This window comes from Platalea leucorodia (genome assembly GCF_965183815.1).
Source record: "Platalea leucorodia genome assembly, chromosome: 6".
NCBI classification, from domain to species: domain Eukaryota; kingdom Metazoa; phylum Chordata; class Aves; order Pelecaniformes; family Threskiornithidae; genus Platalea; species Platalea leucorodia.
The window spans coordinates 19,687,719-19,702,929 of NC_138828.1; the positions used below are offsets into that span (position 1 = coordinate 19,687,719).

General features: G+C 39.2%; 1 protein-coding gene across 5 annotated transcripts in view; it reads right to left on the reverse strand.

Moving 5' to 3' along the window:
- Nucleotides 1–5,843: 5,843 nt before the first annotated feature.
- MAPK10 (mitogen-activated protein kinase 10) overlaps nucleotides 5,844–15,211 on the reverse strand; it is a gene marked incomplete at both ends in the record, with an annotated part of 106,174 nt that continues 96,806 nt past the window's right edge. For 4 of the 5 annotated variants that reach the window (XM_082316568.1, XM_082316566.1, XM_082316565.1 and 1 more), the window contains 3 exons: nucleotides 5,844–5,986; nucleotides 13,135–13,212; nucleotides 13,808–13,871. In XM_082316568.1, coding sequence (XP_082172694.1) covers nucleotides 5,844–5,986; nucleotides 13,135–13,212; nucleotides 13,808–13,871 — 285 coding nt within the window. Of the gene's footprint in view, nucleotides 5,987–13,134; nucleotides 13,213–13,807; nucleotides 13,925–15,211 lie in introns of all 5 variants that reach the window. The other variant, XM_082316569.1, reaches the window with a different exon arrangement.

Below are 15,211 nucleotides of genomic sequence, written 5' to 3' on the forward strand. Positions count from 1 at the left end.
TTACCTGTCTGAAATGATAAGCATGATAGGGACACATTTATTTCCCAAATTGACTGTGTCTTCCTTCATTATGTGCTTTTCAGCTTTTTGCTGTCAGGTAAAAGGCACCATTAGCCTCAGTTGAAGTTTTTCAACATTCTTTTGTCAAATCAAACCCTCTTTAAAACTCAAACTTGCCATAGGTCAATAAGCCTGAACAGAAATTAAGTTAAACAGTTCACCTCTTGCAATCAATAGTTGGTTTTTAAAAAAAAAAAAAAAAAGAAAAATAACAGAAAAAAAAGATCAGGCCACACTGGCAAGTTCCTAATACACTAAGCAGATTCCACTAAATTCCACTGGACAGGTCTGTTTTCCAGCTCATCGGTGAAGATGACACATTCACCATTCACCCGCCTCCCCCAAGCAACTTACTAATTAAGACATTACATATTTGTGGAATATTCAAACCTACTGCACAATGATTTTTTGTGTGTGTGTGTGTGTGTGTGTGTGAAAAAGATCACCTTGAGCTTGCAGTTTGTTAACTGTGTCCTTTGTAAAGTAGTGGAAGTTCAAATAAGCACAGCCATCAGATTCTTGAAGATGCGTGATTATGTTACAATTACGCTCTTTATCCACACTGAGAACTTGGATCAAATATCAATAGAACACAGATTCTAAAAATCACATCCATATGCACTCCCTCTCTTTCCTACACACGCATACGGAAGCAAAGAAAAACAAAAACCTAAACTTAAAGTGAACCACTAACTCAGACTTTTTTGCTAGACTATTGAAAGAAAAGTCTAATTCTTCCCTGCAGGTTTTCTTCCATATTGCTCTCCCTGGAAGCACACAGAGTTTGTTGCAAAATGCTTTTTGTTTTTTTTGCTTGTTTTTGCATGTTTGAATTCACACAAAATTTTAAAATCTCAGTAAGTGTGAAGAAAGAAATACAGATAGATCGGAAACTAAAATTTTTGATCCTTTGAAGTACTGCAAAGTTTGTAATATAAGCTAACATTGGCTATTAAAAAGTTATTTTGAATTAAAATATTCCAATTACATTTTACAATTATTTCAGGATACTCAAAACACATTTTTCCTTTTTTTTTTAATAAAAAATCTGGGAGATTTGCTGAAACTGACTCTCTCAGGCAGTTCTATGATTGACTATCAGAAAATATGTTGGTGGAAAAGAAATCACTGGTGCTCACTGACAAACATTAGAATACAATCCAAATCAGTTAAGTAGCACTACTTTGGAAAACTTCCTAAAGGCACTGCAACAAGTCTAATTTCTTCAGTATCGTTAGCCCAAAGCTTGAAGGTAAAGCAATATATATGAAGATAAAACCAGATATATGAATCTGTTCTTGGTTATAAGTTTAGAAGAGTGATACAGTGACATGATCATCTGTCTTATGTAATCTCTGGAGGCCAATATTGTGCAGGAACTGGTGATTTCCAGAGGAAAACCATCAGTGCATTAGGGAAGTACCTGATCAGGTTTTCTGTAGCTTTTTTTTTTTTTTTTTTTTTTGGACACATTACCATACTTGCACTCCAATTTAAGCCCCGCTTTATATAATGCAAGCTTGCTAAGATTCCTGAATCTATCTCTGGCATGGAATTCTAGATAGTATGGGAGGATTATCAACCACAATGTGATTCGCATAAATCAGTGTGTGACCGACTCAGATATCTGACCTCTCTAAAGAACTATTACATTTCAATGGAATATAGTCAAAACTCACAAGATACTATTCCAGCAACCAAGTCAGCATCTGAAGACTGATTTAAAAAAGTTACAGAAAATTTTGGCTTGAAAACATGCATAACCTTCCATCAACTTGAAGTAAATCAATATCTCATCCTCATTTAAACTCATTAGTGAGAAGGAAAATGGAGGAATGGTCTTTTAAGAGCAATTCTGACTTTTTTTTTTTCTTTTTTAGTTTCTCATACTATCCAGAAGTACTCCATCTGAAAATAAAGCAGGAATGTTTTGCAGCAACTTTCCTCTCTACCTTCTCAATGCTATTTTTTGCAGCTAGTGCTCAAGCAACCACTGATAGTTAAGATGCTTCTGCCATTTCCCTCACCCTGCTGGTGGCTAGCTACATGACTTAAGCAAGCCACTTGGGACAGAATTTCTTCAGGTATTCAGGCACTTAAGATACCAATAGGCTCTTAGGCATGTTTTCAAAAATACCAAGGTGTCCAGCTGCCATTCATGCTGATGGAAGACATGCCACTTCTGGCATAGGCTCTCTGATTGTACCTTTAGTGCCTAAATACCTTGGAACATCTGTCATAGATCTCTGGTTTCCCAGTTTCCTAGATCTCTGCAGTGGTGGCAATTATGCTTACAACTGCAAACCTCAGAGAATAAGGTAAAAATTGTTACTCAAGTACTATTTAGGACCATTTTAAACAGAGGTAGATTTAAAAGATCACTGGCAAGAAAAATAAGAAAAGCATCTATCATTATCAAACTGAGCAGAATATTGGAATAAAGGGGAATAGACTTGAAGAGAAGGGTATCAAAACTTCTAGAATCTAGACAGCTACGGAACATCGTCACTGCAATCTTTTATTCAAGAGTACATGCATTCTTGTAAGGTATCAGCTGACAGCACCAACTTCCTGACACAAAGCGAAACAAAGGATATTATTCCTGTTCGATGGTCGCTACTTCAGTTTGGACATACAAGGACCAGAATTGTAAAGAACTATTGCTTTTCTTCATTGATGGCTTTTTTCTAGTGTCCAATGTGGACAGCCCCAAGTCTCCTCCCCCAGACAGAGCTTCTCGGAAAGGAGACTAACTAATTTGAGGACAAAGAGATGCAGTAATTCTTTTAGGCCTCATTTCAGCAAGGCACTTAAGCACATGCTGATGTCGATTGCTGCTGAGCAAAGGACAAAAGCACATACTAATTAAAATTATGTAAGCATCCCTATAGTCTCCATTAAATGTTTGTACAAGCACTGGTGCTTAGTGGAATGAGGGCTTCTGGGAATAAAGCTATATAACTTCTATGTTGTGGGTTCATTTAGCACCGATCACTATGACATCTTCTATGGTGACTGGTTCTCCACCCAGCACTCATGAACCCAAACAAGACTGAATTATACCATGGGACTAAGCACATTTTTTGGCTTTGATAGATGAAACATGGGAGATCTGTAAGCATCCATCTACTATAAATGGCTTCTCTGCTCTTGCCTATGCCACATCTCCATAATATCACTGGCAATGATCTGTGATTATTCCAAGTTCCTACGGTCTACATTTGTGGTATTTTTGCAGTTTCTCTTACATACAGCTTTGCCTCTTTGAGACACTTCTTTTTGTTTTCTTTAAATAACACACCCACATGGTGTACACTAAGGAATGTAAAGCAGATACTAGTTACCTGAATATTATTAATATATATCTATGGTGAATTAAATCTGGAGGTGATACATTTCATTATTGCTAAGAAGTCACCCTTGGTGTTATTGCCTTCGTAACTACAGAGCCTTGCTGTTTACCTTTCAATACTTTTATGATCATTGGCTTTGAAGTGAGAGTTGCATCACTCAACAATGACTTGATGTTTCATGGCTTAAGAGAGAATATTGCTAAATATTTTACCAGTAGTAAATTATTGCTTTTACAATTACTGCTCTGAGTTTTTAGAATATTATTGACCTAATTTTATTCTCACAAAGATTTCCATAAAAATCTACCAGAAATATACCTGGGAAAAAAAACATTTCCTACAGCAATTTTGAGACAGCTCAGACCTACCAAGTCTGAAATTATTTTATATCCACTTAATTTTTATCTCCCCTCCTCCCCACCTTGGGGAGTTTTTTTCTTTGCTTTCTTCCCTTTGAAAAAAATCTGACCTGATACTCAATTTTTTTTTCCTACCACAGAATGGCAGGCTTGTAAGCCACCTAATAGAACAGTTCTATTTTGGTAGAATTTTGAATACATAAGAATTTAAAATATCCAGTAAGATATTCTAAACAGTTTCTCTCTTTGACATTTGGAAAAGCATTAGAGTATGATTTAGCTCATTTCAGTTTACATGGCACACTTTGGTAAGAGGAGAGATGACTCAGATTTTATTTAATTTCCAACTCAGGTAATGATGACCTTGCAGTGGAAAATGCTAATTGCTGTTTTGGCTGGAAAAATACTCACTTGTTCTGAAATTCTGTGTGGAGTTTTGCCATTCTCTGGTAAAAATGCTTGCTGTTACTTATCACTGGGAATCCTACGTATTATTACCTGGTAAAATCAATTTGATATTCAGTCACTGTTGGAACTTGTCAAAGTGTCCAAACTTGTTGGATCTCTTGGGAACTTGTCAAAGCTGCCTAAGACCCCTGATTGCGACCCTTTCGGCCCAGCACACTAGCTGATTGATATCCTCTGCTATTACTTAGAATATAGGAATACCAGACCCATGCACTCTGTGGTTCTTTTCCATGTAACACAGCTGATAAAACTTCCTGGGGAGTCAGATGATTTGTCACGGGCAAATGAGCAGCCAAAAGCACCTAGAGAAGGCCTGTTCTCTTAGTAGCGGAGATCCCTGCAAGGGAATGGTTTAAAGGGAAAACAACCTCTAAGCCGCAAACATACACTGAGAGGGAGTGGGCCGCAAATATCCTTTCTCTATTTAACCTAGTAAAGATCTAGATGTAAAATAAAAACAAGTTGTTGCATGTCGTTTTGATCATAATCTGTCCATTCCCCAACCCTGTCGTACACCCTAACATACAAGCATACATGTAATTCATAATAGCGAGCCTATCTATCTATGAACTAAGATGATAACTCACCTAACAAACATTGACAGGAAAAGTTGTTTACTGAGATAAATCTTTCTGGGCTTAGACATGCATAAAAAAAACCTTCATTCTTGTTCCCTGTAGCCTGTAAAGATACATGTGCTTCCTTCTAACCTGGTCTTAGCTTGGTATATCTGCTCTAAAAATCAGGACAACAAGTCTTGACATTCACAAACAAACATTTTTCTATGAAGCTCTGTGGCTTCTTCTTTCAATACAAACTGGTTATTTCAATATATATATACAACTTCCAGCAGAAATTTTGGTGCTACATCTTCAAGTGTCTGAGGGAGCCACAGTTCAACGTGGTTATTTACACTTCCACAAATCCTCATACAAGATATGCAACCTCATCAATGAATAAATAGAATATATACTGGTAATATCACATATGTAGTTATGCAGTTCACCTGAAATGGGCCATTTAGTTGTGGAGTGTGCACTAAGTACGTATGCAGATGTGCATGTTCCTGTAGGCACACAGCTGCATACACTGCCAGAATTCTATTGGCACGTCTGTGTATATGCTGTTTATATATGAAGAAAATGCATGTATGTGCCTGTCTGCCTCACTGGGCAGAAGACGACAGAACGGAGAGTGAAGGCAGATACACACTCGTATGTTTGAGAGTGCTACTGCACACCTTGTCATGCCAGTGTGAAAAGGACAGTTGCAGGTGCTGGTTTTGCAGCCATTAATTTTACATCTTATGGGGAGGGGGTAAAAAAAAAAAAAAAAGGATTTTTCAGTTCCTTTTTTTTCCCCCCCCCGGTAAGCATCATTGGAAGAAGACCAAAGCAGAGCAACTATAAGTTAAATATACACTTGAGCTTAGCTGCATTACATAACTCTGTAGGAGAAGCAGGCTGAAAAGATTTTTTTGTTTGTTTCGTTTAAATCTTTGTATTTTATTTCTCTTCCTTTTCATCTCTTAACTCCTGTTAATTTTTCCTCCTAAATTACATCATCCTCTGAAGAACGCTGGGTTTCGCAGGCAGGCGGCTAGTCACCTGCAACAACCGAGGGGTCCCGCAGAAGCTTCCAGGCTGCTGTCCGTGTCAGACGCCAGTGTTTGATCCGTGGACATGGATGAGATGTCATTGACAGATGAGGATGGAGGGAGGCTTTCACTGCTGTTCACTGCTGCACCTGTGCTACGAAAACGAACACCAACGTGATTAAACCTGAAACCCCAGAACTTCTCACAGTTTAAAGAGCACAGGATACTTACCCTGTGGCAACAGGCATGTAAGTACACAGACCATTTTAAACAATGGCAAACATTAGCAGAAAATGAGCCATACAAACTTTAGGCATTGAATAATATTAAATATTTTACCAGGAAATTCTCTCCCTCAACAGTCTGTTTTGAAGAGGTATAGCTCATATTGTATCTATCACTCCACTTCTTTCTAGCCTTCTTAGAGTTAGAAAACACCCAACAATCAGATGCCTGCTAGGATCACAGAGGCAACAACAAGGTGATTAAAAAAGCCAACCCAATCCTCCATACTCTCTCATAAAAATCCCAGTTTTCTTGTAGGTAGTTTAGTACAATGGGTGGCATCAAATCACCTAGTGGAAATGCAGAGAAGATGGCTGTGGGGGAGGCAAGGCTGGTTTCTTCCTCTTAGTTAAGGACTAGGTGACTAAGCCCAGGATTTCGGTTGTGACAGTATTTTTGTGCATCCAAGTTTACCTGACATCTGTAAAATGATGACAGTACCAGGTATTATCCAAAAAATCACTTGAACTTTGTGAAACAAAGAATGTACCTTGATGAGATTACCATTAAGGTGACCGAACATTTATCACATCCCTGAATATTATCAGAAGTTATCTGTCCTATACATGTAGATAATTGTGTGATAAATACAGAGCCATGTGAAGAATGTATTTATCATGCACCTATGACTGCTCAGCTGTCACTCTGCCCATTAACCTCAGCTCATACTTAAGTTCTCAGAGTAACAAACAACAGTTTGATTGGTATTTTTTTCCACTGAACTTTCAGGCAACATTTTGTTCTCCTCTTTCCACCAAAATTAACACTGTCGGCAGTTTGAGAGGGATAGGTTAATTTTCAGTAAATATTCATGACAATAAAATATGTGACTGTGCATGATATTGCACAGCAGGAAATTGTAGCTAGTCACTGTGACACACAGATCTTTGTTCTGCAGAGATATGCCATTTCATTCTTATGGCTGAAGAGTTTTCTCGGCTGACTTTTACAGATTTTCATTTCCTCGAAATGGACAGAAATTATCATCTATTGCCTTGAAAAGGAAGAGAACACACCTAATAAAACACACTTAGTGAAATTACAAAACTCATTAATATCTTTATCAAGGATCTGGATGAGAGGATCGAGTGCACCCTCAGTAAGTTTGCAGATGACACCAAGTTGGGTGGGAGTGTTGATCTGCGGGAGGGCAGGAAGGCCCTACAGAGGGATCTGGATAGGCTGGATCGATGGGCCGGGGCCAACTGTATGAGGTTCAACAAGGCTGAGTGCCGGGTCCTGCACTTGGGTCACAACAACCCCAGGCAACGCTACAGGCTGGGGGAGGAGTGGCTGGAGAGCTGCCTGGCAGAAAAGGACCTGTGAGTGTTGGTCAACAGCCAGCTGAACATGAGCCAGCAGTGTGCTCAGGTGGCCAAGAGGGCCAATGGCATCCTGGCTTGTATCAGAAATAGCGTGGCCAGCAGGACCAGGGAGGTGATGGTGCCCCTGTACTCGGCACTGGTGAGGCTGCACCTCGAGTACTGTGTTCAGTTTTGGTCCCGTCCCTACAAGAAGGACATGGAGGTGCTGGAGCGTGTCCAGAGAAGGGCAGTGAAGCTGGTGAAGGGTCTGGAGCACAAGTCTTATGAGGAGCGGCTGAGGGAGCTGGGGTTGTTTAGCCTGGGGAAGAGGAGGCTGAGGGGAGACCTTATTGGTCTCTACAACTACCTGCAAGGAGGTTGTAGCGAGGTGGGGGTCGGTCTCTTCTCCCAAGTAACAAGGGATAGAACGAGAGGAAACGGCCTCAAGCTGCGCCAGGGGAGGTTTAGGTAGGATATTAGGAAAAACTTCTTCACTGAAAGGGTGGTCAGGCACTGGAACAGGCTGCCCAGGGAAGTGGTTGAGTGTCCATCCCTGGAGGTATTTAAAAGCCGTGTAGATGTGGTGCTTAGGGACCTGCTTTAGTGGTGGACTTGGCAGTGCTAGGTTACCGGTTGGACTTGAAGATCTCAAAGGTCTTTTCCAACCTAAATAATTCTATGATTCTGTATATTCTTAATACAGAAATTAATAGCCACCTATACAGCCGAGGCAAAATATGTGATACTGTGGGCAAAAGGAGAGGATTTCTGTCACTTTCCAGTTTGCAATAAAAATATTACTTTGAGAAAACAAGCCACCATACTATACCTCCAACCACTCTTCTATTTTCCTCAACTTTTATTTCCCTTTATAGACATCCATTATAAATATGCACAAAACAGACAGATACGCTCACATTTGAGCTCCAGATGGGAACTGCTTTCTGCTGTTGTAGTAGTACAAAGATATCCTGGCATCAGAATAACCCTTAAATTAGTTTACTCTCCTGATACATTTGGAAAATAATATAGTGAATTTTGTAGATGCTGCAAAAAGACAGAGCAATCTCAATGACCTCTCATTGGTGACTGCAGACAGCAATCATCCATCTTTTCTGACAGAAGATTTGTTTTTCTAAGAGTTATTTACACATACCTCATTCATATTGATCAGTAATCACCCAGTACAATACTGTGACTTCATGTTTACATGTTATTAAACTATGTGGCATTTTATGAAAATACTAATCGGTCATGACAAATGCATTTAGATACAGTCAAAATATGACTGAATTTAATGATATTAATGACTAAATATATTACCTTTCTAAATGTTTACAGTGCCGGAAAGAAGCCTGCCATTAAGTCATGAATACTGTTCCAGGAATCAAATGTAAAGAATTCTAGTAGGTTGAATCGACTTTTGATCAAGCTGTTGCTGTGCAGCTTTCTTTGATGAATGTGCGATCAACTTAGCTAGGCAAAATAACTGAAGAAATAGCTGCAGAAATTGTACAGGTGGAGATTTTTTTACACTCTGTCTGATTCAGCACCACTGAATTCAATAAACCCTGCTATGTTCATTTCAGCAAGTATCAACTCAGCCCATAAGTCTCTGGAAAGTGCATTTTTATGGTTATTCCTAGGTTTCAGCACAATTCCACGTGACATGACACAGAGACCTGATAGTTACTGTTGCAGGCCCAAAGCACCCAGACTCACAAAATACCCGCAAAACCAAATGAAACCACACCAAACCTAAATGACAGAATTAAAGAATTCATCAGCACAAAGCAGCACTTACGCAGCAACACTGAGAAACCCAACCAAAAGCTGTCCTTGTCAATAAGTAATGCTTCATTTGCTATGCTCAGCACCTGCCTAGTGCTACAACAGGTTGTTCCTGAAGGGATGGGTGCCAGGTGAAACAGTGCAGAAGTGACAGAGGTGCATTCAAAGGAGAAAAAGAGCCCCGTTTATGAACTTTCTGTTTGGCAGGAAGCTTCTCATTGGCTGCAGGGTTGAGGAAAAAAGCAAAAGGTTAGAGCAGGTGAGAAACAGCTCCTGGGATCTGTTCCTGGCTCTGCCATTGACTTGACAACTACTCTTTTAAGCCACAGATCAGCTTCCCTGCGTGTAAACCAGGGTTTCCTTCCTCAGAGGGCTCCTGTGAAGCCCTATTTAATTAGCACCTATGGAAGTGCCCTTAAGGCTTCAGCTGCAAAGTGGTACAGATGGGGGGGGCGGAACTGAAAGGAGGACTGAAGCTTTTGCTGTTTCCAAACAAAGCCTTGTGTCTGTCTTGAGGATTTGCTCAGCTTCTTATAAATCATTTAATTAGTAACTCTTGATATCCAATGTTGCAATGCTTGTCCATCAGCTGCTTATTTTAGGCTCTGCACGCAACAGAAGAGGGCTACTAAAGGTATCCAGTAGTTCTTGGGTGATAGCAACAAAACTGACCAAATCAGACAGCAACTAAAACACAGGAAGGGAAGAATAAAAGAGCAATTTTCAACAAGAAAAGGAACTGCTAAGAATAAGCTGCACTAAGATCAGTGCTATTTACTATATTCAGTATCCAGAAACTATAGCTGGGTAGCGAAGACTCGGGGAGAGTGTGAGAGGAGGTTAGATAGTATGCAGTGTCAGAGCAGAGGACATCTGCAAATAGCAGCAAGGTTATTTAATTTGGACAGAACTTAAGTTTAATTCTAAATAATCTACAGGCTTGTATTAAATTTTTTATTTAATGGAAATACCTGCTGTTTGATAATACCAGTCAGAAACACTTTTTTTAATGCATTAACCAAATAGAAAACAGTATTGGTAAATTCCTTGCATATCTTTACATAAAACAGTTCATGTGCTTTGCTTCTCTGCTTCAGAAATGACAGAGCGGAAGAGTACTGAAACTGCTAGCGAAAAGTTCTACTGCATTTCTTGGTAAAGTGATTAATTAAAAATAAGTAATACCCAGGAGATGACCTCAACAGAAGATGCACATATGCATGTGTGATAGCCACATACATATAGGTGTGTGTATTTTGGAAAGGATATAGGTGTATAAAAGGTATGTATCTTCATGTTATAAGGGTGTGAATTAGTCAACAATCCTGAAGGCTGATTAAATTCAGTGGCTATTTTTTACATGTATTGTTGTGACTGAGTTCCACTGAGAAAACATTTTATTCTAATCACTTTTATTCTCCCAGCCGAGTACTGATATGGCATAGACCCTTTGAATAGTGAGCATGTCGGTAAGGAGTACAGCATCTGAATTTATAAATAAAACAGAACCGTTTAGCAGTTCTGTGGCATAGAAAGAACAGAAAAACAAAAACTACCATATAAGATTAAATTCAATGTTTATGTGTGCATGTGGACATGCATATGTTGTTTGCACATGTTGCCTACATATTTATGTAACACATACATGCACACCTACACACAAATCTTTCCACTCAATTCAGCACTACTAGCGCCTTAAGCAGATAGGTTTGGACGCTGTGATCTATGAAAGATAGAAGTCAACTAGAGAAAGCATTGAGAAAAGCAGTAAGTTCAAAAGATTGAAAGATGCAGGTAGTGAAGTTCAAAGGAAGGAAGACTGATTAGGGATGCAATAATGGAATTTACGTGAGCTAAAAGCTGCCATAAAGAAAGATGGAGGAAACTGTTCTCCATGTTCTCTGGAGACAGGACAAGAAATAACAGTCAACCTGCAGCAAAAAAAAGATTTAGGCAAGACAATAAAAAAAGCTTTTTGAAAATAAAGAAGGTATCCTACAGAGGGTTTTTTTTTGGAACAGGCAGCAGAAGTATCTGTTGGGAACAGTTTTAGACACAGTTGATTTTGTTTGTTGGACATAAGCATGAGGGGCACTTGAGGTTCCCCTCAAGCCCCACATTTCAAGCTTGTATGTTGTATTAACTAATTCTTCACAGGACAAGAGGAAGCACTAAATGACTGACACCCTGATACACAGGCACTCCGAATAGCCTGCACTATCAATGGGCAACTGTTATCCTTGGTGCTGTCAAACTTCAGCTGTCTCCCCAAAAGCTGTGATCAAGAAATCATGGAAACTCATCTCCAGCTTGCTTGCTATGATTATTGATAGAGCGCCAAATCTTAGCCTTCTGAATGCTTGCCAAGAATACAGACCAACGAGCAATATCTGAGTCTCCCTCATTTCCCTTATGCTCAGAACTGGTGATTCGTTTTACCTCATTCTTTCAGTATTTCATTCAGTTGAAAAAAAATAAAGTGAGGCACACAAAGTGATGAAAAACAGGAAATCCACTGTTTCATAAAACAGCCTCATCTCAGAGCAATTTTTAAATAGTTGCTCTATTTGTTTGTGCCTAACAATCCAAAAGCAGTCAAAGGGGAACAGCAAAAGAAAGACAGGTAAGAAATGGCGATTTTGTACGTTTGTAAATGTTTTACATAAACAATAAAAACCTTCCACATAGGAAAAACAGAACATGGAATGCACAAAGAAATCCCTGGGTAGTTAATTCCTGAAACCAGCAACTACAATGTTTTTTGATCATGAATCAGACTGCAGCCACCATTCTGTAGGGGAGACAGATTTAAGAATGAGGATTTATCAGATACTGGTCAGGGCTCCGGATTTCTTTTCAGTGGTGGTTTGGTAAATTAAATCTACAAGTCCTATACTTTGTTTGCTACTGGGCAAGAACACAATGGATTGTTTTCAATATCTCACTTCATCGATGTCAAAATCCAGGTGCAGCGCTAGCACTGTAATATTACCATCCAGCACTCTATTAACTTCCTCCATTGTTGCCATGTTTCCCCTTGTCCTGTCAGTTACCAACGATGCATTCTTGTTCTAACATTGTTAGCTCAGCAGTAAGTGAAAAATGAGAATGCAAAAAAAAAAAATCTCTGAAAATATGCAGAGGACGCTGAATTAAATGATTTTACTTTGAGGAAAGGCTCTGCAGAAGGTAGTTTTACCCATAAACGCTACTGGAACACTGCTCAAAATCTGGGCACTTCAAGTCTGCCAGTGAAAGCGTACCTTTACAAATACGTATTTCTGTGTACTGGCAGTCACAGTTTGCATTTGTGTGAAAAGACTGCTGATGTGAATTTTCCTCAGATAAAATTTAGTTGCGATTTTTTTGTGACAGTACTTTAAGAATCTGTGTTTGAAGACAACTTTCCTGTCTCATCGACATTGTCAACCAAGCTTGTCAGCAAGCTGTTCTAATGTTATCAGACTTCTGAAAGGATAAACTACCAGAGTAGGTACCAGATGCTTACATAGGGGGGTGCAACGTTGCATGTCCAACAGATGGATACGTACTAACATCACCAATTTTGCTTATATCAACTGGCAGAGTATCAGTTCAGTTATTCATTCATAAGCAGTATAATAATAATAGTGTGAGATAAGCCTCCCCACCTACAGGAATATAATCTATAACCACAGTTCTTTCCGTAGAAAATACCAGGACAAGTATATCTCAAATAGCAAGCAGACCAATTTTTAAGTATTAACATGACACTGAAGTGCAGTTAATCGAGGTCAACCCATTAGAAGCACTGGATTTCATAAAAACTTCTTAATTGGTCTACATAACTGCAAGCGTAGCCCAAGTGCTTCAGCTATCTCCATTCTCTTTTTGTCAGTACAGAAAATACATCAAAGTTATTCAATGGGGCTGAGTACCTGAAGGAGAAGGCTGTCCTTTTACTACGCCATTTTTAGTCTTTTCTTCAGAATTCATTACTTCTTTGTAGATGAGTTCTGGAAGAGACAATTGCAACAGTTACAAACAGGAACCAGTGCCTTTGATCAGGAACAAAACAACTATCACGAAACACAATGTCGTAGCCCTCCCATGAGCTCCCTAGGTCTGCCCTACATTGACTTCATGAGTCTGACAGCTCTACTCGCCTAAGACCTGTCTTCCATTTCCCTTCTCTCCTATCATCTCTTTTTGGAGCTGAATTGAGGCAAATAGGGTTAAACTAGAACACATGAATTCTTTAAAGCTACACTATCTAGAAATGAAGCAGCATGGTAATACAGTGCTTTTTACTGTGGGTAAAATTCTGATGCATCGTCCTGCTGAACAGTATTTTGTTCTCCAGATGACATCCTAAGATTTCAATGAAGCACTGGAATCTGCACCTCCTGTGTTAACATTAACCCATGTAGATAATGATAGTCCTCAGGACATTTCTTATATTTTCGCTACCAAAGCACCAGTTCGTAGGGCTAGTGTCAATTCTTCATGTCAAAGAAATTCTTTTGGTTTTACACAGACACACTTGGCGGTGGGATGTGGCCATTTTGCCACTGAAATACCCCTTCACATATAATTCTAAATGGCGATTACCTTTCCATTCCTCAATTGTATGTTCCCTTTCATCCAGCTGTTTATCATATATCTGAGGAGGAGGCTGCAGGAGAGAAAAAAAGCTATTTAGTTGATCGTCTGTTACATTGTAAATAACTAGGAGTAATTATTTAAGTAAAGATAAATTCTTTCTCCCTCTTTGTTATCCATCCTGTATATGCCAAAACACATGAAAACACATTTGAATATTAAAGGAATTAACACTTCTGGAATTCAGCTCTTTGTGTAGCAGAAATCCATATACTTCTCCCTTTTCCTCTTTTAAACAAGAGGCACAGTTGCTGTTGAAATAGAACCCAGGTCAACAATGTCACTGTGCTTATACTGAGCCCAGAAACTCCACACGCAGATTGTTTGCACTGGCAGAGAAAGTACTGTCAGAGTACCAGACAAATGCCAATCCCAACTAATTAGTAGTAATATTACTATATTAATTTTTAAGTTGCCCTTTAGACATCACACTTGCTGCTATGTAAACTTCTCAGAATAACTCTAATTTCGAAGTAAATCTCCCTGCCAGGATTTCTGATCCGTGTTCCAAATTCCAGTATACAGATTTTTAATTAACTTTGGTTTGACCAGAAATGTTTCTTTTTTTTTTCACTTTTATTTTTAGTTGATGAGAATCTCACAGTAGTAGCAGATCCTGGAATTTACTGAGACAACTAGAGTTTCCGAGCGCCTGAATACCTGCTTTCATTGGGCAACTAAGCCATGTGTTCATTGTCTCTCCTGATGTTAGCTGCCAAATACAGCAGCCAAGCAAGCCAAGCAAGGCAGAGGACTCTATCCTCCTTCCTTCTAGTGAGAAGCTTCAGCATCCTAGGTAAGAGTATCTAATGAAGATGGAATCAAGATCTAGTATACTTTTCTCACTCATAAATATTTCCTCTAACTTTCATCTTGGGCACTCAGCCATTGCGTCCCTTTCAAAACATCCTACTATTAAATGCACATTTACCAAGCTGTTTTCTGATTCACTAAGAAGTTGAGAATTTGCTCTCAGGACTCTCAACACCATCAGTCCATTAAGCTATTTGCATGCTACAGATACAACTGAGAAAGTAATAGCTCAGTGACATAATATGGACTAGGAAAATTATATGATTACTGACGTCCACTGAAAACAAGAGAATTTCCTACAGAGTGACAGTTGTATTGGGGCTAAAAGACAAGGGAATTAGGTGAAGTCCTGGATTGCCAAGTCTCATACCTGAGAAGGTGCCGAAAGGGAACCTGAAACATTTGCTGTGAGTTAAAGTGAGTGCCAGGCCTCAGCAAGGTACCTGAGGTTTTGCTACATCAGCAAGGTAAGACACAACCACATAAGAAGTCTGAGTCCAAAACCAATGCAGCTGTTCTCTTATTCAGCATAACAACCCT